This window comes from Oncorhynchus tshawytscha, linkage group LG15, assembly GCF_018296145.1.
Source record: "Oncorhynchus tshawytscha isolate Ot180627B linkage group LG15, Otsh_v2.0, whole genome shotgun sequence".
NCBI lineage: Eukaryota > Metazoa > Chordata > Actinopteri > Salmoniformes > Salmonidae > Oncorhynchus > Oncorhynchus tshawytscha.
Window position 1 is genome coordinate 28,332,394 of NC_056443.1, and position 20,657 is coordinate 28,353,050.

General features: G+C 43.6%; 1 protein-coding gene across 1 annotated transcript in view; it reads right to left on the reverse strand.

Moving 5' to 3' along the window:
* The window catches only part of LOC112214891 (neurexin-2-like), a 1,125,107-nt gene that overhangs the window by 734,935 nt on the left and 369,515 nt on the right, over positions 1-20,657 (reverse strand). The window contains 1 exon segment of the mRNA XM_042298402.1: positions 7,309-7,326. Coding sequence (XP_042154336.1) covers positions 7,309-7,326 — 18 coding nt within the window.

A 20,657-nucleotide genomic window follows, 5' to 3' on the forward strand; every position in this document is an offset into this window, starting at 1 on the left:
ATATCTGACATAGGCAGAAAGCTTCAATTCTTGTTAATCTAACTGAACCGTCCAATTTACAGTAGCTATTACAGTGAAAAAATAGCATACTATTGCCTGAGGAGAGTGCACAGTTATGAACTTGAAAATGTATTAATAAACCAATTTGGCACATTTGGGCAACATTTTGAACAGAAAACAGGACTGAATCAGCCCAAACTTTGCACTTACACCGCTCCCATCTAGTGGCCAAAATATAAATTGCGCCTAACCTGGAATAGTACATTATGGCCTTTCTCTTGCATTTAAAAAATTATGGAAAAAAATAAAATGTGTTTTTCTTATTATCTTTTACCAGATCTAATGTGTTATGTTATCCTACATTAATTTCACATTTCCACAAACTTCAAAGTGTTTCCTTTCAAAAGGTATCAAAAGGTATCCTTGCTTCAGGTCCTGAGCTACAGGCAGTTAGATGTCATTTTAGGCAACATTTTTAAAAAAGGGTCCAATCCTTATTTATTGAACTGACTTGCCTAGATAAATAAATAGCTGGTTAATTCCACAAACTAACGTTTAAGAAGGCACACCTGCTAATTGAAATGCCTTCCATGTGACTACCTCATGAAGCTGGTTGGGAGAATGCCAAGAGTGTGCAAATTTGTCAATAAGGCAAAGGGTGGCAATTTGAAGATCTCAAATATAAAATATATTTTGACACTTTTTTGGTTACTACATGATACCATATGTATTCTTTCATTGTGTTGACGTCTTCACTATTATTCTACAATGTAGAAACTAGTAAAAATAAAGAAAAACCCTTGAATGAGTGAGTGTTCTAAAACTTTTGACCGGAAGTGGATATGATTGAATGTTCAATTAAGCCCGAAGCTAGTTACGTGAAATGAGACAATCATGCCAAGACATTATACAAAATTGAATTAGCTGACAGGGAGATAGCTAATGAAACCTGCGCTAACAAACGTGTTACATTGTATAAAATATTCTGGGCCATCAGTGTTTCCTGCAACAGTGAGCTCTGGATAGACAGACACAGCTGTAGGCTATTTGTGCAAGGGATAAGAAGTAATCAGGTAGGCCTATTTTATGAATCTCAACCAGAACAGAGCATGACATTTTTTCCCCCTTTCATGCTGAGCGGTTATCAAAAGGGAGAGAGCTGGAATGATTTTTCAGATAGGTTACGTTGAGGAACTCAATTCATGTAAAAACAGACTTGGTTTACTTGCTGTTTGAGGCTATGAAAAAATTACTTTGAGAAGTTCCACAGTGACGGTGAGTTAAGACAATCTGAAATAGTATCCCCAAATGGGCACATTTATAGGCCTACACTTGTACGCAGGCCAGGTAGACTAGGCCCACTTCTATGCGTAATCAGGTTTGTGTCCTGACTCAAGATCGACAGGAGCGCTCCAAACAAAAGACAATGAATAAATTGACAACTCATACAGTAAATGGAATGAAATACACCCCCCAAAAACAATGTGTCCAATCCTACAATGACAATGGTAAGACTGTAATAATAATATATTGTATACATTAAAAGAAATTACTGTAACCAAATAAACATGGTAGATTATGGTAAATTATGGTAATTAGTCCACTCAGACAGGCCTCCGCAATGGATTAGTCCACTCAGACAGGCCTCCGCAATGGATTAGTCCACTCAGACAGGCCTCCGCAATGGATTAGTCCACTCAGACAGGCGTGAATCAGACAGGTGTCTTGTGTGCCACACATTTTGTAAATATATTTGCCACTGCTCAACAAAATAATCTTGGTCGACCAACAGCTGTACAACCAAACAATGGACCAGTCGACTAAATGGAGTCAGCCCTAGTGCCAACAAATTGACCTGGTAATCAAAAGAATATTATAAATACAGAAAATCCCTCGACGTAGATCGATCAACTACACTGTTTTCAGTGTCGGCCCACCTCCTACCTGTGCTTGTTTCTCTGATCGTGTGCATTCAGCATTTGTCTAACCACTCTCTCTCCACTCCTCCACCTGAGTAAGTCATTCTAATGGAATTACACACACTAGTGCATCCCGCTTCCCTCATGAATGCACTCCATCATCTCAATACCGTGAAAGACACGCTCTGACTCAAAGAAAGAGCGGAACAACCTGTGCTCTGGTACAGATTTGAACGATCTCTGAAAATCAGGTCTCATCCTTTCTTTCTCTATTTTCCCTATTATCCCTTGTTCTCTTGCAACTTCAATTACAGCACACTACAGAGAGAACGAAAGAGAACAGGAAATAGGTAGATGTGCCACTAACCAAACCAATTGGCCTCTTTGTGCTTGTGAAGTTCAACTGTGTGTTGTTCGTCCAGGAACTCTTCAGGCCTTTGTCTGGCTTCTCTGGTTGCTCTGGGCGTTACCCCTAGGGAAGAGGAGGGTTATGGGGCTTGGAGTCTTTTCAGACTATATTGGGGCTCTCCTCGGGTACTTATTTATTTATACCCGTGGAAGTGGAGGCACTGAAAACAACTTCCCCCTCGTTTTTAGAAGGTTAAGTCACATAATCGTCTAGGTACATGCCTTTGTCTAATTCAATACTCTGAGAGGTGTCTTGATGCCTCTTTGTCTGGACCTCAAGCAGGCTGTGGGCCTTCAGACCGTGGTCCTATTTAAATATGTTTAACGTGCATCCTTCTATCCTTCCTTCCTGTCCTAACTTTTCAAGCCTTTTTTTGCTGAAGCTCATCCACCCCAATCTTCTCACAGAGGAATTTGTGACGATGGTGGTGAAATGGACTAATAGACAAAATCCTCTTGTGGAGGAATGTATTAGCCATCTCCTCCTTTTTAGCCCACAAGACTAATGTGAAATCACGATCCAGCAGCATTCTCTCCCTGATTTTAATTACATTTTTTTTCTACTGTGGATGGAGAGAGTCTAGGCAGGCAGGAGGGAGCAGCCGGGGTAGTTTTTGAGTTTACCCTCGAGTAAGCGGCCCTGCTAGGCTATAATCTGAAGTCAGACAAAATGGCACATTAGCTCTCTGGCCCACTCTCTCCAGCTACAGCCCTGGAGACTGCAACATAACGTCTGTCTGGTCTCTGTACAGGCTCTGGTTCTAACAGACAAGAGCTGAGCTACACTGGTTCTATAGAGATATCCAAAGGTCTGGAATCACAGCAGAATATCCCATCCTCATCTACAGGTGGTGGTGAGGGTTGGGCATGTGTATGTCTGTATTCTTAATGCGTATTCCAACAACACATTCATGTCATGAACCTAGAGAGGAGCATATGGCGTGTGCCATGTAAACAGCAGTATTTGGAGGGCAGACATGTGCTATTCATGCCTCCCTGATGGTTATTGAGGGACAGGGTAAGACACTATTATGCTCTATATTCACTATAGCAGACAACACGGTGGGGTTCGGGCTAAAGACTGTCTTTACAGCTTTGCATACCTCTTTACGTACCTCAGGATGAGCAACATGCCAATGAAGATACTCTCGCCTGAAATGATTGAACAGAGAGGCCAGTCAGAATCATACAGATTTCAGTGGCAAACTATGGAAAGCATAGAATATGGTTTTCAAAAATAAGAAAATATGTGTATTGGTGTATGTGTAGGTATCCATTGTATTATGTGCGGTGTATGTATGTGTTGTACATATTTGCTCGTTCAGTCAGAACATAGCCTGAATGCTGCAGTACATTTTATCCAACGATTCAATTCCTATATAAAAGTGTATTCTTGGGGGATAATATTCTGTAGAGGAGCGATACTATTGATGTCATCATACTCGACTGAAAGGCACATTGCAGCAACTGCTGGAAGCTATAGCTTTAGCAAGCATTACATTTCCTAACTGTTTGTGTGGAGCGTTGATACGTTTCATTAGCTTGTCTATAAACACACACACACACCACACACTTCACTGATTCCAAATTAAAATCTAGCGAGCAGTAGCATGTCAGCAGATTTGAGATATGGTCTTGGGGTGTAGTTTTAATGAATACTTAAGTGATGCATAACACTTTAGCAGTATACACAACAACATAGACAAAAAAACTGGGATTGTCCATAGGTTTGCATTATCTCCTTGGTTGTATTACATTTTGAGTCCTAAGTCTGGGAAGAACTGATTGATATAAATTTCAGAGTGGCGGATGGAGGCAGACAATGTTTAAAAAAAAATAAAGTAAGTTGAATTTATTAGCATATCTGGACTTAAATGTATATATTTAAAACTGCAATATGTAACTTTTTGGGTGACACGATCACATAGAAATGTGTATTGATGATCTGTCTTCATCATTAGGGAGGTTTCTGAGTCAGAGGTGAACAAAGTGATTAGCTCACTAAAGAACTATAAAGCCAAAGATGTGTTTGGGTTGGACTGTACCTTTCTTAAAAACTACAAGGAGTCACTCATTGGCCCCATTACTAAGGACACCAACACATCTATTGGTCAGGGCGTCTTTAAATCGGGTGACCCTACTGAAGTGAGTAACTACAGGCCCATTAGTATACTACCTGTGGTGTCGAAGGTTGTTGAAAAGTGTGTAGTAGAGCAACAGATTGCCCACCTCAACAACAGCCCCTTCACATTACTCTCCATGCATCTTGCCTTCAGAGCAAAACACTCCACAGAAACATTCAACAGCTTTCTTCTGGAAAATGTGAAGTCCAAGATGGACAAAGGGGGCGATGTTGGGGCTGTGTTTCTGGACCTAAGGAAGACTTTTGATACTGTTAACCATGAGGTACTCATCACAAAATTGTCCAAGTTCAACTTTTCCCCCGATGCCTTGAGATCATACCTTGAAGGTAGAACCCAGTGTGTCAGAGTGAGCAATGAGCTGTCGCCCACTCTTAGCTATGATGTGGGTGTGCCCCAAGGGTCAATACTGGGGGCCCTCCTGTTCAGCCTGTACATTAATGATCTGCCTTCTGTCTGTACTGGGTCTGAAGTTCAAATGTATGCAGATGATACAGTGATATATGTGCATGCAAAGAGCAAACAACAAGCTGCACAAGAACTCACTACTGTAATGGTCCAGGTTACAAAGTGGCTCAGTGACTCATGTTTGCATCTCAATGTGAAAACAACTGTCTGCATGTTCTTCACAAAGAGGGCAACTGATGCCACTGAGCCAGATGTCTATGTGTCAGGGGAGAAGCTCCAGGTGGTATCTGATTTTAAGTACCTTGGCATCATACTTGGTTCCAACCCCTCTTTTAAAAAGCGGGTGAAAAAGGTAATTCAAATAACCAAATTCAACCTATAAGAAATTGTTTGACTACAGAGGTAGCAAAACTGTACTCCAAATCTGTGATACTTCCTCACTTAACATACTGCTTGACTAGTTGGGCCCAAGCTTGCTGTACAACATTAAAACCCATTCAGTCTGCCTACAAACAGGCTCTCAAAGTGCTTGATAGGAAGCTCAATAGCCATCATCACTGTTACATCCTCAGAAAGCATGAGCTCCTGAGATGGAAAAATCTTGTGCAATACATCAATGCATGTCTTGTATTCAAGATCCTAATGGCCTGGCCCCCCCTCAACTCAGTACTTTTGTTAAACAGAAAGCCCAAACATATGGCAGCAGATCCACAAGGTCTGCCATGAGAGGTGACTGTATAGTTCCCTTAAGGAAAAGCATCTTTAGTCAATCTGCTTCCTCTGTGAGAGCTTCCCATGTTTGGAATACACTGCCATCAGACACACAACTGCACCACCTATCACACTTTCATTAAAAACATGGAGACATGGCTAAAGGCCAATGAGATTTGTGAACATAATCCCTAGTTTTGTATGGCCGCTTTCCATGTTGTCTGTAGCTTCTGAGGTGTGGAAACTCTGTTGCTTTTATGGATTTTGTCTTGCTGCTTTTTGTTCTATGTTGCTCTGTCTGTATGCTACGTCTTGATTGTTCTATGTTGCTCTGTCTGTATGCTACGTCTTGCTTGTCCTATGTTGCTCTGTCTGTATGCTACGTCTTGCTTGTCCTATGTTGCTCTGTCTGTATGCTACGTCTTGATTGTCCTATGTTGCTCTGTCTGTATGCTACGTCTTGATTGTCCTATGTTGCTCTGCTTGTGCTCACTGCTCATTGATTGTCTGTATTGTTATTGTAATTGTTTTTAATAACCTGCCCAGGGACCGCGGATGAAAATTAACCGGCTGGCTAAAACCTGCACTTTTTCTGAAACGTTGATTAAATGTGCACTGTCCCTGTAAAAATAAAAATAAACTCAACTAAAAAAAGACTAAGAAGTGGTAGATATATTCTATGTGTGCTATTTCTATGCTTCCTGTTCTTAAGTTTTGTTTTTTTGGCTTTAACTTTCAATTTTGTACATCAGCTTCAAACAGCTGAAAATACAAACGTTTTATTTATGGAAAAGATATTTCACAGCGGGTAGATGGTACAGTGATTCTCTATGCTATACTTGCTTGTTTTGTCACATTAACTGAAATTAGACAAACAACTAGAATTTTAGCAACCAGGAAATGGCGGAGAGATTTCTGCGTAGTGCACCTTTAAAAGCATGCTCACAACATGGCGAAAAGTACAATACTCTCTACTGTTCACTTAAAGCAGACACCACAACAAACAGTTGACCCAATTGCAAACCTTTACAAAACACAGATCTTCGCAAAGACAGGCTGCATACCTCAATCTTCCTCACACATACATGATCCCATCTGCCTGTTAATGTCTCTGCTATTCAGTTACCTTGCTGAACTCTGAATGGTAAGAGCAACTATATCTATATTCTGTCCATTAAGTCCTCTTCTCTCATCAGAGTGGGCTGGCTATTGAGTTGGATACACCCCGGCCTCTCGTATGTCTTCATTCTCAACCTGAGTGGTTATTGCTGTCAATTGCTGGGCCCCAACCAGCAGATGACTGATTGAAAGCAATATAGTTCACACTTTTCTGGATTGCTCACAATCCACTGAGACTGAGAGCTCCTCTCACTGATATAAAAGCAGGAATCCCGCAGCCTCACAATACAAATAAATGGTAATTGTGCACCCTTTAAAGTTGGCTTTCACCGCTGGGAGAAAAGTTCAAGTGGCACAGCAATCTCAATCCGTCTGGTTTGTAGAGGCACGTTAGGCTTTTATATGTGCTTTTGTATACCCAATGGAGTGTGTGTGTGTGTGTGTGTGTGTGCGTGCGTGCGTGCGTCGGCGCGCACCATTGTGTACGTGTTCAGTCTGTATCGTGCCTTAGAATCATCAAATCCCACATCACTGTCAGCCACAGACAAAACAGCAGTACGTGTGTCAGAGCAAGAGAGAAGGTGAAGAGATAGTTGACTTACCGGCCTGCGATGAGTCCCCTGTGGGGAAACAGAGAGAGAGGAGAGAGAGAGAAAAGATAGTTTAGTTCAAATCTCAAATCAAGACAACCCCGTTCACCCCCAACCCGACACAAATACAAGACAGATGACACCTGAGGAAGAGAGAGAGAAAGGCATTCCGTTTTAGTCTTCCTTGTAAAAAACAGACAATATAACATCTGTCAACGTCTCAAATGCACCTTTTTCTGTGGATAAGGAAAAAGACTCACACTCTCATTTAAAATGGAGAAATGAGGACGTTTAGAGACGTCACTCCCTTACTGAGAAAAAGATGCTATGTTTTTATTGTTGATGGTGCTCTTCCCATTGCTTGGTAATTGTGGCCAGCTATCACAGGACACTATCCTCAATTATTATACCCTCATCTGTGAATGACATGGCATAAAATGTTGACACACCTGATATACCAGACGGCATATGCCAATGGAGTACGCCGAAGCAAGGAGAAGGAGAGAGTAGTATGTGTGAGAGAGGCAGAGAGATAAAGAAAGCCAAATAGATATAGAGAGAGGGAGAGAGAGAGAGAGAGAGAGAGAGAGATATGGCTAAAGAAAGAGATTAAGTAAGGAGTGACTCAGCATAAAGTTGATTCCAGGTTGTGAGAGAGCTCATCTAGGGTTGGGTGGGTGTAGGAACTAGAGCAGACAGGCAGACCTAGTCTATTGGAAGATGAAAATAAAGAGAGAGAGAGAGTGAGAGAGAGACGGAGGAATCACTGTCCAACCAAGCATAGAGCTCAATATCAATATCTATGGGTCTGCAAAAGCTGGCACCAGCGTCTCCCCTCGGCTCTCAGCTCGATACATGAGAACCCAGCCCAGCGGAACCCAGCCCAGCGGAACCCAGCCCAGCGGAACCCAGCCCAGCGGAAACACAGCCCAGCAGAACACAGCCCAGCCCTACACTCACTGGGCTCGCAACATATCCAATTAACATACTTTTTTATTTATTTTTATAAACGCGCATAGTTTCATCGGAAATATCAATCTGCTGCCGGGTGAAATTCACAATTAGGGGACCGGAGCAATTTTGAGCCAATTGGCAGATGTAAAGTGCTATATTTGGGGAGTACACATGCTACTGTGTTAATTGCCTCTGTAGGAATAAGAACCCCCTCCCCCCCACACACACACACACACACTTTCTCCCGCATATGGGTGTGTGTGTTATGAAACACAGAAGGCTATACAATATACTCCAGGTTCCCTGTGTCCATTAAGTAAGAGTGGTCATATTGTCTATCTGGCTGGTTTGCCCTTTATTTAAGGGTTTTAGGTCCCTCTCCAAACCTTACACATGAACGCTCACACAGACAGGCCAGCAGAGATCCCAAGCTCGACCAGTGGAGGCTGCTGAAGGGAGGACGGCTCATAATAGTGGCCGGAACAGAGTGAATGGATTGGCATCAAACACCTGGATTCGGCTATTTTACCCACATCCGTTGCTGACAGGTGTATAAAATCGAGCACAAAGCCATGCAATCTCTATAGACAAACACTGGCAGTGGGTTGGTCTTACTGAAGAGTTCAGTGACATTCAACGTGGCACCGAAATAGAATATCACCTTTCCAACAACTCAGTTGGTTCCATTCTGTGAGCTTTGTGGCCTACCACTTTACGACTGAGCCGTTATTGCTCCTAGACTTCACAATAGCAGCACTTACAGTTGACCGGTGCAGCTCTAGCAGGGCAAAAATGTGATGATATAACTTGTTGGAAAGGTGGCATCCTGTGACAGTGCCACGTCAGTAAGGCCTTTCTACTGCCAATGTGTGTCTATGGAGATTGCATGGCTGTGTGCTTGATTTTATACACCTTTCAGCAATGGGTGTGGCTGAAATAGACAAATCCACTATTTTGTGTCCACATACAGTACATTCAGAATGTATTTAGACACCTTGACTTTTACGACAACTTTATTCTAAAATTAATTAAATTGTTTAGATTTTCCCCCTCATCAATCTACACACAATACCCCATAAAGACATCACAATACCCCATGATGACAAAGCAAACACGAGATTTTATACATTTTTGCAAATTTATGAATAAACCCCCCACCCCGGAAATTTCACATTTACATAAGTATTCAGACCCTTTACTCAGTACTTTGTTGAAGCACCTTTGGCAGCGATTACAGCCTCGAGTCTTCTTGGGTATGACGCTACAAGCTTGGCACACCTGTATTTGGGGAGCTTCTCCTATTCTTCTCTGCAGATCCTCTCAAGCTCTGTCAGGTTGGATGGGGAGCATCGCTGCACAGGTCTCTCCAGATATGTTTGGGTGGGCCACTCAAGGACATTCAGAAACTTGTCCCGAAGCCACTCCTGCGTTGTCTTGGCTGTGAGCTTAGGGTCATTGTCCAGTTGAAAAGTGTGCATTCGCCCCAGTCTGAGTTCCTGAGTGCTCTGTAGCAGGTTTTCATCAAGGATCTCTCTGTACTTTGCTCCGTTCATCTTTCCCTTGATCCTGACTAGTCTCCCAGTCCCAGCCGCTGAAAAACATCCCAACAGCATTATACTGCCACGACGTTGCTTCACCATAGGGATGGTGCCAGGTTTCCTCCAGATGTGACGCTATGCATTCAGGCCAAATGGTTCAATCTTGGTTTCATCAGACCAGGGAATAGTGTTTCTCAACGTCTAAGAGTCTTTAGGTGCCTTAAGGCAAACTCCAAGCTGGCTGTCATGTGCCTTTTACTAAGGAGTGGCTTCCGTCTGGCCACTCTACCATAAAGGCCTGATTGGTGGAGTGCTGCAGAGATAGTTGTCCTTCTGGAAGATTCTCTCATCTCCACAGAGGACCTCTGGAGCTCTGTCAGAGTGACCATCTGGTTCTTGGTCACCTCCCTGACCAAGGCCCTTCTCCCCCGATTTTTCAGTTTGGCCGGGAAGCCAGCTCTAGGGAGAGTCTTGGTGGTTCCAAACTACTTCCATTTAAGAACAATGGAGGCCACTTTGTTCTAGGTAGCCTAGTGGTTAGAGCGTTGGACTTGTAACCGGAAGGTTGCAAGATTGAAACCACGAGCTGACAAGGTAAAAATCTGTTCTGCTCCTGAACAAGGCAGTTAACCCACTGTTCCTAGGGCGTCATCAAAAATGAGAATTTGTTCTTAACTGACTTGCCTAGTTAAACAAAGGTTAAAAAAAGAAGAAAATGCTACAGAAATGGTGTACCCTTCTCCAGATCTGTGCCTCGACACAATTCTCTCGGAGCTCTACGGACAATTCCTTCAAACTTATGGCTTGGTTTTTGCTCTGACATGCACTGTCAACTGTGGGACCTTAGACAGGTGTGTACCTTAACAAATCATGTCCAATAAATTGAATTTGCCAGTCTAATCAAGTTTTAGAAACATCTTTAGGATGGTCAATGGAAACAGGATGCACCTAAGCTCAAGTTCGAATCTCATAGCAAAAGGGCTGAATACTTATGTAAATAAGGTATTTCTGTTTTTTTATTTCTCATAAATTTTAAACATTTCAAAAAACCTGTTTTTGTTTTGTCATTATATGGTATATGAGTGAAGATTGATGAGAAAATGTTTGAATTTAATCTATTTTAGAATAAGGCTGTAACGTAACAAAATGTGGAAAAAGTCAAGGGTTCTGAATACTTTCCGAAGGCACTGTAGAGTGTACATTGACAGTACCAGTCAAAGGTTTGGACACCTACTCATTCAAGGGTTTTTCTTCATTTTGACTATTTTCTACATTGTAGAATAATAAGACATCAAAACTATGAAATAACATATGGAATCATGTAGTAACCAAAATTGTTAAATATATCAAAATCTATTTTAGATTCTCAAAGTAGCCACCCTTTGCCCTGATAACAGCTTTGCACACTCTTGGTGTTATCTCAACCAGCTTCATGAGGTAATCACCTGGAATGCATTTCAATTAACAGGTGTGCCTTTTCAAAGTTAATTTGTGGAATTTCTTAATGCGTTTGAGCAAATCAGTTGATTTGTGACAAGGTAGGGTTGGTATACAGAATAGCCCTATTTGGTAAAAGACCAAGTCCATGTTATAGCAAGATCAGCTCAAATAAGCAAAGAGAAACGATAGTCCATCACTACTTTAAGACATAAAGGTCAGTCAATCTGGAAAATTTCAAGAACTTGGAAAGTGTCTTTCAAGTGCAGTCGCAAAAACCATCAAGCGCTAAGATGAAACTGGCTCAAACTGGCTCACTATTATTCTGTTCAACATCCCAGTCTATAATATACCGGGGAAAACAAACACATTCACAGTGCCATCCCCTGTTCAACATCCCAGTCTATAATATACAGGGAAAAACAAACACACTCACAGTGCCATCCCCTGTTCAACATCCCAGTCTATAATATACAGGGAAAAACAAACACATTCACAGTGCCATCCCCTGTTCAACATCCCAGTCTATACTATACCGGGGAAAACAAACACATAAAGACAAACACACACAGCCAGGCGCCCACGCACGTCTACACTAGCTACACTACATGACCAAAGGTATGTGGACACCTGCTCGAACATCTCATGACAAAATCATTGGCATTAATATGACGGTGGCACATTGAAAGTCACTGAGCTCTTCAGAACAGGCCATTTTACTGCCAATGTTTGTCTATGGAGATTGCTTGTATGCTCAACTTTATACGCCTGTCAGCAATGGGTGTAGCTAAAATAGCCAAATCCACTAATTTGAAGGGGTGTCCACATACTTTAGTATATATAGTGTATTTAAAACACATGTTTTGTAGGTACTGGCTGGTTTTGGCTAATTTCTCAAAGGTTAGACACATTAAGTTAGCCTAGCCTACTGACCTGCAGCATCTGTACTGCAGCTGCTAGTGCTAGTATTGGCTAAGCCCCACCACAATCCCCCCATCACACACAAAGTGAGTGGAGTTGAACTATCACCCCTTACGTCAACCACTCCATTCACACACTCCCTTTCTCCACTGAGGAGCGCTGACCCAGTATCCTGTCAATTTACTTTTCATCTCTCCAGCTCTTTCTCAACTCTGCTTAGCTGTCAACCTCTCTCACCCTGGAAAATATGTGGAGAGGAGAAGAAAAGAGGAGAAGAGAGGACATGTGCACTTATTTATGCAGAGGTAACAAACATACTGTACACACACACACACACACACACACACACACACACACACACACACACACACACACACACACACACACACACACACACACACACACACAGTCTTGTACAGCTAACCTTGTGGGGAAACACAATTCAGTCCCATTCAAAATCCTATTTTCCCTAACCCTAACCTGTACTCTTACCCAAACCCAAAAACCTAACCTTAACCCTAGCTCCTAAAACTAACCTTGTTTCCTAATTCGAACCCTAACGTGCACACACGCACACGCACACACACACCTCAACAACACCACACACTGCCACAAGGGAAGGGCAGAAGACCTTCAAACACAATGGATATATCGCAAATCAAATCAAAGTTTATTGGTTGCGTACACAGATTTGCAGATGTTATCGCGGGTGCTGCGAAATGCTTGTGTTTCTAGCTCCAACATTGCAGGGATGTATAGACAGCATGGACAGTATATGAATAGAACAGGTGTGTACAGCAGTAGTTAATTGAGCCATGACTAGAATACAGTATACACATATGAAGTGGGTAAAATAGTAAACATTATTAAAGTGACTAGTGGTCAATGTCTATGTACATAGGGCAGCAGCCTCTATGGTACAGGGTAGAGCACCAGGTGACTAGAAAAGTGACTAAGGCTAGTGGTGACTGTTTAACAGTCTGATGGCCTAGAGATAGAAGCTATTTCTCAGTCTCTCGGTCCCAGCTTTGATGCAGTTGTACTGTCTCTGCCTTCTAGATGTTAGCGGGGTGAACAGGCTGTGGCTCGGGCTGCTGAGGTCCTTGATGATCTTCTTTGCCTTCCTGTGACATAGGGTGCTGTAGATGTCCTGGAGGGCAGGTAGTGTGCCCCCGGTGATGTGTTGGGCAGACCGCAACCCCCTCTGGAGAGCCCTGTGGTTGCAGACAGTGCACAGTTACCGAACAGGCTGAAAGGATGCTCTCAATGGTGCATCTGCAGAAGTTTGTGAGGGTCTTAGGAGCCTAGCTGAATTTCTTCAGTCTCCTGAGGTTGAAGAGGTGCTGTTTCACATTTTTCACCACACTGTCTGTGTGAAGGGACCATTTCAGGTTGTCAGTAATGTCCACGCCGAGGAACTTGAAGCTTTTGACCCTCTCCACTGTGGCCCTGTTTATGGGGATGGGGGCGTACTCTCTCTGCTGTCTCCTGTAGTCCACAAATAGCTCCTTCGTTTTGTACATTCCGCCAGGTTTTTCACCTTCTCGCTACATGTTGTCTCATCGTTGTTGGTAATCAGGCATAACACTGTTGTGTCGTCAGCAAACTTGACGATTAAGTTGGAGACGTGAGTGTCCACGCAGTCCTGGGTGAACAGCGAGTACAGGAGGGGTCTGAGCAAGCACCCTTGTGGGGCCCCTGTGTTGAGGATCAGCGTGGCAGAGTTGTTGCCAATCTTCCCCACTTGGGGGCTTTAGATACCTTAATGACAATCAATGTGCCTCTTCAACTCCATGAGAGAGAAACTTGATTTGTGTGTGTGTGCATAAAACGCCCCCCATTTGATTCTACAATCAACTCTCATTTCAAATGAGAATGGGGAGGAGGTTTAGACATAGAATGGATGGGAAAAGAGTTTCATTGTGAAACTTTCCAATGTCCATGGCTTTATTCACAGTATAATTATTATCCAGTGTTGTGATAGGATTGCTTTTCAGAAGAAGATAAATAGTCAATCCAGTCATGAAACAGCATTGGCCCTTTTCACACGTTGGTGCCTACAGTACATAACTGCCTGTGTGAATTAGATCTTATTTCTGCCACAAAGGGAAGACATTGACACTCTCTCTCTCTCTCTCTCTCTCTCTCTCTCTCTCTCTCTCTCTCTCTCTCTCTCTAATAAACTATAATAAATTACAGGACATTCAATTAATTCCGTAGTGAAACGCTTTACCCATTTAATTTTTACTTAATTCATTTGAACATCATTCAGAGTCCCCTGGACGGCTGAATTGAATTGATTGTTACTGAAGCTGTATTTCAAAGTCCAGGCTACATTTGTTGACTAATTCATTTCTGGAGTATTTTACTATTACATGGTCTCTACAGTAGCTTTAGGGCGGTAGTGTATTTATTGTGTAGGCATACTGCATGATCATAACAATACGGCAGTTTTTCCTATGGTGAGTAAAATTCAGTCCACATTTTCACGACATACTTTACTTTAGCTTCATGTCATAGAAATACATGTCTTTGACGTTTGATGCATTGTTGGATATCGTGTGATTGTCATGTCATCAGCGTCCTCATTGTAAAGGATGAAAACCAATCACAGCAAAGTATAGTCTTTAGAGGATAGTAATAAACATCCACTCAGAGAAGCTGTCAATCAGGCTTTAGAGCAGGGATGGGCAACTTTAATAGGGGCCCACAAGAAAAATCTGAACTCATCATCAGGGGCCGCAGTGGCTCGCGGGTCAGAGCCGGTCCTAGACTTTTGGGGGCCCCAAATGCAAATGTATAACACATTTCATGCAATTCTACTCATTTTGCAATGGGGTGGAGAGAAAAAGGGGCAGTTTTACAGCTAATTTCCTGCAATTCTACACATCTTGCCATAAGGTGGAGGGAAATGTTCCCAGTTTTTAATATGATACCTGAGTGAGAGTGACTAATAAAATCAATGGGGCCCCCAGGTCGGTGATTTAACCAGGAGACTAATTTACCTAAAACATTTTAGCTGACATGGCCTGATGACTCCTTGCTGTCCCCAGTCCACCTGGTCGCGCTACTGCTCCAATTTTTTTGTACTTCCGGCGCCGACAGAGATGGTCGACTCGCATTCTTAGGAAACTATGCAGTATTTTGTTTTTTATGTATTATTTCTTACACTGTTACCCCAGGAAATCTTAAGTCTTATTAGGAACTATTGGATAAAAGAGCAACGTCAACTTAACAACATTAAGACCAGGAATACGACTTTCCCGAAGCGGATCCTTTGTTTGGACCACCACCCAGGACAATGGATCGGATCCCAGCAGGCGACCCAAAACAACGGCGCCGCAGAAGGGGCAGACGAGCGGTCTTCTGGTCAGGCTCCGTAGACGGGCACATCGCTCACCACTCCCGAGTATACTACTTGCCAATGTCCAGTCTCTTGACAACAAGGTAGATGAAATCGGAGCATCATCATCATCAGAGATTGTAACATTCCCTGTTTCATGGAAACACACCTTATCAGAGTCGGTACAGCCACCTGGTTTCTTCAAGCATCGCGCCGACAGAAACAAACATCTCTCTGGTAAGAAGAAGGGCGGGGGTGTATGCCTTTATGATTAACGAGTCGTGGTTTAATCATAACAACATACATGAACTCAAGACTTTTTGTTCACCTGACCTATAATTCCTTACAATCAAATGCCGACCGCAATATCTACCAAGAGAATTCTCTTCGATTATAATCAGTCGTGTATATCCCACCCCAAGCAGACACCTCGACGGCCCTGAAAGAACTTCATTGGACTCTATGTAAACTGGAAAACACATATCCTGAGGCTGCATTATTGTAGCTGGGGATTTTAACAAGGCTATTTTGAAAACCACGACTCCATTTTGTTGCTCCAAGCCTATAGATATAAACTAAAACAGGAATCGCCCGTGCTCAGGTCTGTTCATTGCTGGTCCAATCTGATTCCACGCTTCAAGATTGCTTCGATCACGTGGACTGGGATATGTTCTGGATAGCATCGAACAATAACATTGATGTATACGCTGATTCGGTGAGAGAGTTTATTAGCAAGTGCATCGGTGATGTTGTATCCACGGTGACTATTAAAACCTTCCCCGACCAGAAACTGTGGATTGATGGCAGCATTCAGGCAAAACTGAAAGCGCGAACCACTGCTTGTAATCAGAGCAAGGCGACCTGAAACATGACCGAATACAAACAGTGTAGCTATGCCCTCCGCAAGGCAATCAAACAAGCTAAGAGTCCGTATAGAGACAAAGTAGAGTTGCAATTCAACATCTAAGACATGAGAGGTATGTGGCAGGGTCTACAGTCAATCACGGATTACAAAAAGAAAACCAGCCCCGTTGCGGACCCAGATGTCTTGATCCCAGAAAAACTAAACAACTTCTTTGCTCGCTTTGAGGACAATACAGTGCCACTGATACGACCCGCTACCAAAATCTGTGGACTCACCTTCACCGCAGCCAACGTGAATAAAACATTTAAATGTGTTAACCCTCGCAAGGCTGCAGGCCCAGACGGTATCCCTAGCCGTGTCCTCAGAGCATGTGCAGACCAGCTGGCTGGTGTGTTTACGGACATATTCAATCAATCCCTATCCCAGTCTGCTGTTCCCACATGCTTCAAGAGGGCCACCATTGTTCCTGTTCCCAAGAAAGCTAAGGTTACTGAGATAAACGACTTTCACACCATAGCACTCACTTCCGTCATCATGAAGTGCTTTCAGAGACTAGTCAAGAATCATATCACCTCCACCCTACCTGACACCCTAGACCCACTCCATTTTTCTTACCACCCCAACAGGTCCAAAGACGACGCAATCGCAATCATACTGCCCTATCCCATCTGGACAAGAGGAATACCTTTGTAAGCTTGCTTTTCTTCGACAGCTCAGCATTTAACACCACAGTACCCTCCAAACTCGTCATTAAGCTCGAGACCCTGGATCTCAACCCCGCCCTCTGCAATTGGGTCGTTGACTTTCTGACGGGACACCCCCCAGGTGGTGAAGGTAGGAAACAACATCTCCACCCCGCTGATTCTCAACACTGGGGCCCCACAAGGGTGCATTCTCAGCCCTCTCCTGTACTCCCTGTTCACCCACGACTGCGTGGCCATGCACACCTCTAACTCAATCAACAAGTTTGCAGACGACATTACAGTGGTAGGCTTGATTACCAACAACGACGAGATGGCCTACAGGGAGGAGGTGAGAGCCCTCGGATTGTGGTGTCAGGAAAATAACCTCACACTCAACATCAACAAAACAAAGGAGATGATCGTGGACTTCCGGAAACAGCAGATCCACATCGATGGGATAGTAGTGGAGAAGGTGGAAAGTTTTAAGTTGCTCAGCGTACACATCACAGACAAACTGAAATGGTCCACCCACACAGACAGTGTGGTGAAGAAGGAGGCTGAAGAAATTTGGCTTGTCACCAAAAACCCTCAACAACTTTTACAGATGCACAATTTAGAGCTTCCTGTCGGGCTGTATCACCGCCTGGTACGGCAACTGCTCCGCCCACAACTCTCCAGGGTAGGGTTGAGGATAGTGAGGTCTGCACAACGCATCACTGGGGCACACTACCTGCCCTCCAGGACACCTACACCACCCGATGTCACAGGAAGGCCAAAAAGATCATCAAAGACAACAACCACTCGAGCCACTGCCTGTTCACCCCGCTATCATCCAGAAGGCGAGGTCAGTACAGGTGCATCAAAGCTGGGACCGGAGACTGAAAAACAGCTTCTATCTCAAAGCCATCAGACTGTTAAACAGCCATCACTAACATTGAGTGGCTGCTGCCAACATACTGACTCAAATCTCTAGCCACTTCAATAATTAAAAATTGGATGTAATAAATTTGTCACTAGTCACTTTTAACAATGCCATTTTATATAATGTTTACATACCCTACACTACTCATCTCATATGTATATACTGTACTCTAGACCATCTACTGCATCTTGCCTATGCCGTTCGGCCATCACTCATCCATATATATATATGTATATATTCTTATTCATACCTTTGTTGTTGAGAAATTGTTAGATTACTTGTTAGATATAACTGCACGGTCGGAATTAGAAGCACAAGCATTACGCTACAGTCGCATTAACATCTGCTAACCATATGTATGTGACCAATAAATTAGATTTGATTTGAACTGTTCTGCCTGCAGCTATGGAACCTTGGCCTGTTCACTGGACGTGCTACCTGTCACAGACCTGCTGTTTTCAACACTCTAGAGACAACAAGAGCGAGATAGATATTCTGAATGATCAGCTATGAAAAGTCAACTGACATTTACTCCTGAGGCACTGACCTGTTGCACCCTTGACAACCACTGTGATTATTATTATTTGACCCTGCTGGTCATCTATGAACATTTGAACATCTTGGCCATGTTCTGTTATAATCTCCACCCGGCACAGCCAGAAGAGGACTGGCCACCCCACATAGCCTGGTTCCTCTCTTGGTTTCTTAGTAGGTTCCGGCCTTTCTAGGGATATTTTCCTAGCAACTGTGCTTCTACACCTGCATTGTGTGCTGTTTGGGGTCTTAGGCTGGGTTTCTGTACAGCACTTTGTGACATCTGCTGATGTAAGAAGGGCTTGATAAATACATGTGATTAATTGACTGAAGTTGAATTCATATTCTGAAATGTCATATTCAGAATTAATGATGGTAAAATTTACTTGCCAAGTCCAAATATATTCTGATATTTAGAATAACATTCAAGTGTTAACCATGCATCTACATGATGACCACAGGCCCTGCAGGCAGTCAGGCCTTCAGACAGTGCTCAGACCCAGTCTCAGGCAGAGGAACATAGGACATACAGTACAATACAGTGCTCTGCTAATTGCTAACCAGGAATGACTACCTCTCTATACTCTATTAAATGGGATTCAGGAAGGGAGGAAAAGCAGGGAGAGAAGGAGAGGGAGGGAGAGAAGAGGAGCAGGGAGAGAGAGAAGGAGAGGGAGGGAGAGAGAGAAGAGGAGTGGGACAGAGAGAAGGAGAGAGGGTAGAGGGAGTGAAAGAAGGAGGGAGGGAGAGAAGTAGGGAGAAGCAGACCAGATCCAACTAGCAGGTTATCTAGCAAACCCTTGAACTGTGTGGTCTGGTGTGCTGGTGTCGGGGTGGATCAGTATGTGGAGTGGCCTGGGGGAGCGGAGGTCAGTCTGGTGTGCTGGTGTCAGGGTGGATTGGCATGTGGAGTGGCCTGGGGGAGCGGGTGCCAGTCTGGTGTGCTGGTGTCGGGGTGGATCGGTATGTGGAGTGGCCTGGGGGAGCGGAGGTCAGTCTGGTGTGCTGGTGTCGGGGTGGATCGGTATGTGGAGTGGCCTGGGGAGCGGAGGTCAGTCTGGTGTGCTGGTGTCAGGGTGGATCGGTATGTGGAGTGGCCTGGGGGAGCGGAGGTCAGGCTGGTGTGCTGGTGTCGGGGTGGATCGGTATGTGGAGTGGCCTGGGGGAGCGGAGGTCAGGCTGGTGTGCTGGTGTCGGGGTGGATCGGTATGTGGAGTGGCCTGGGGGAGCGGAGGTCAGTCTGGTGTGCTGGTGTCGGGGTGGATCGGTATGTGGAGTGGCCTGGGGGAGCGGTGGCCAGTCTGAGAGGCACTGACGCAGACGATCAAATAACTGCATGTGAAAAGAAACATTCCTGTAGTGTGAATTATTGTTCAACTGTATATTATCTTACTGTGCAGGATGAATTGTGAAGACGATAGCCAATTATGCTCCAAAACTACTATACATAATGCATCCCTTACCTCTCTATACATAATGCATCCCTCTTTTGAGAAAGGAGCAGATCAACAACTGGTGTGTCTCATTGAAACACCACTTGGGGGGGGCAGAGGGAGTCAGTCAATATCCGAGCATAAAGACTACTAACGGAAGGACAACAACTTGTCTGTCAATTTGACGTTGCCTTTTCTCTCCAGGCGGACTAGTTCTCTCTCTCCCTTTCTCTCTCTGTGGGGTTTTGCCTCAATTTGTGTGGCACTAATGATGCTTGATAAACACAGGGAGACAGGACAGGCCTGTCCTGCTAATTCCAACGCTGTGCTAGCTGTAGCTTGCTGGGGAGCGGACTACTCTGGAATACTGGTGGGATCTAGACTCCTGTTAAGGTTCGTAATTGACAAGCTGTGTACAATAATGATCTGACTTAATCAGATTGTTTTTAAAAAAATGTATTGTAATGAATTGTAATGTTTGATAGTACAGAAGTCTAAAGAGCCTGAGAGAAAGTCATTGATTGGAATTGTCAATAAGAGCACACAAGTCAGTGATTATGGAGCTCCTGGATTTGTTAAAACCTCAACATGGGCTCATTAGAATATATTGAAATAGTGACGTTTAACCATTGTAGATATGTGTCACTTAAAGAGATAATGTAACCATTGTAGATATGTGTCACCTAAAGAGATAATGTAACCATTGTAGATATGTGTCACCTAAAGAGATA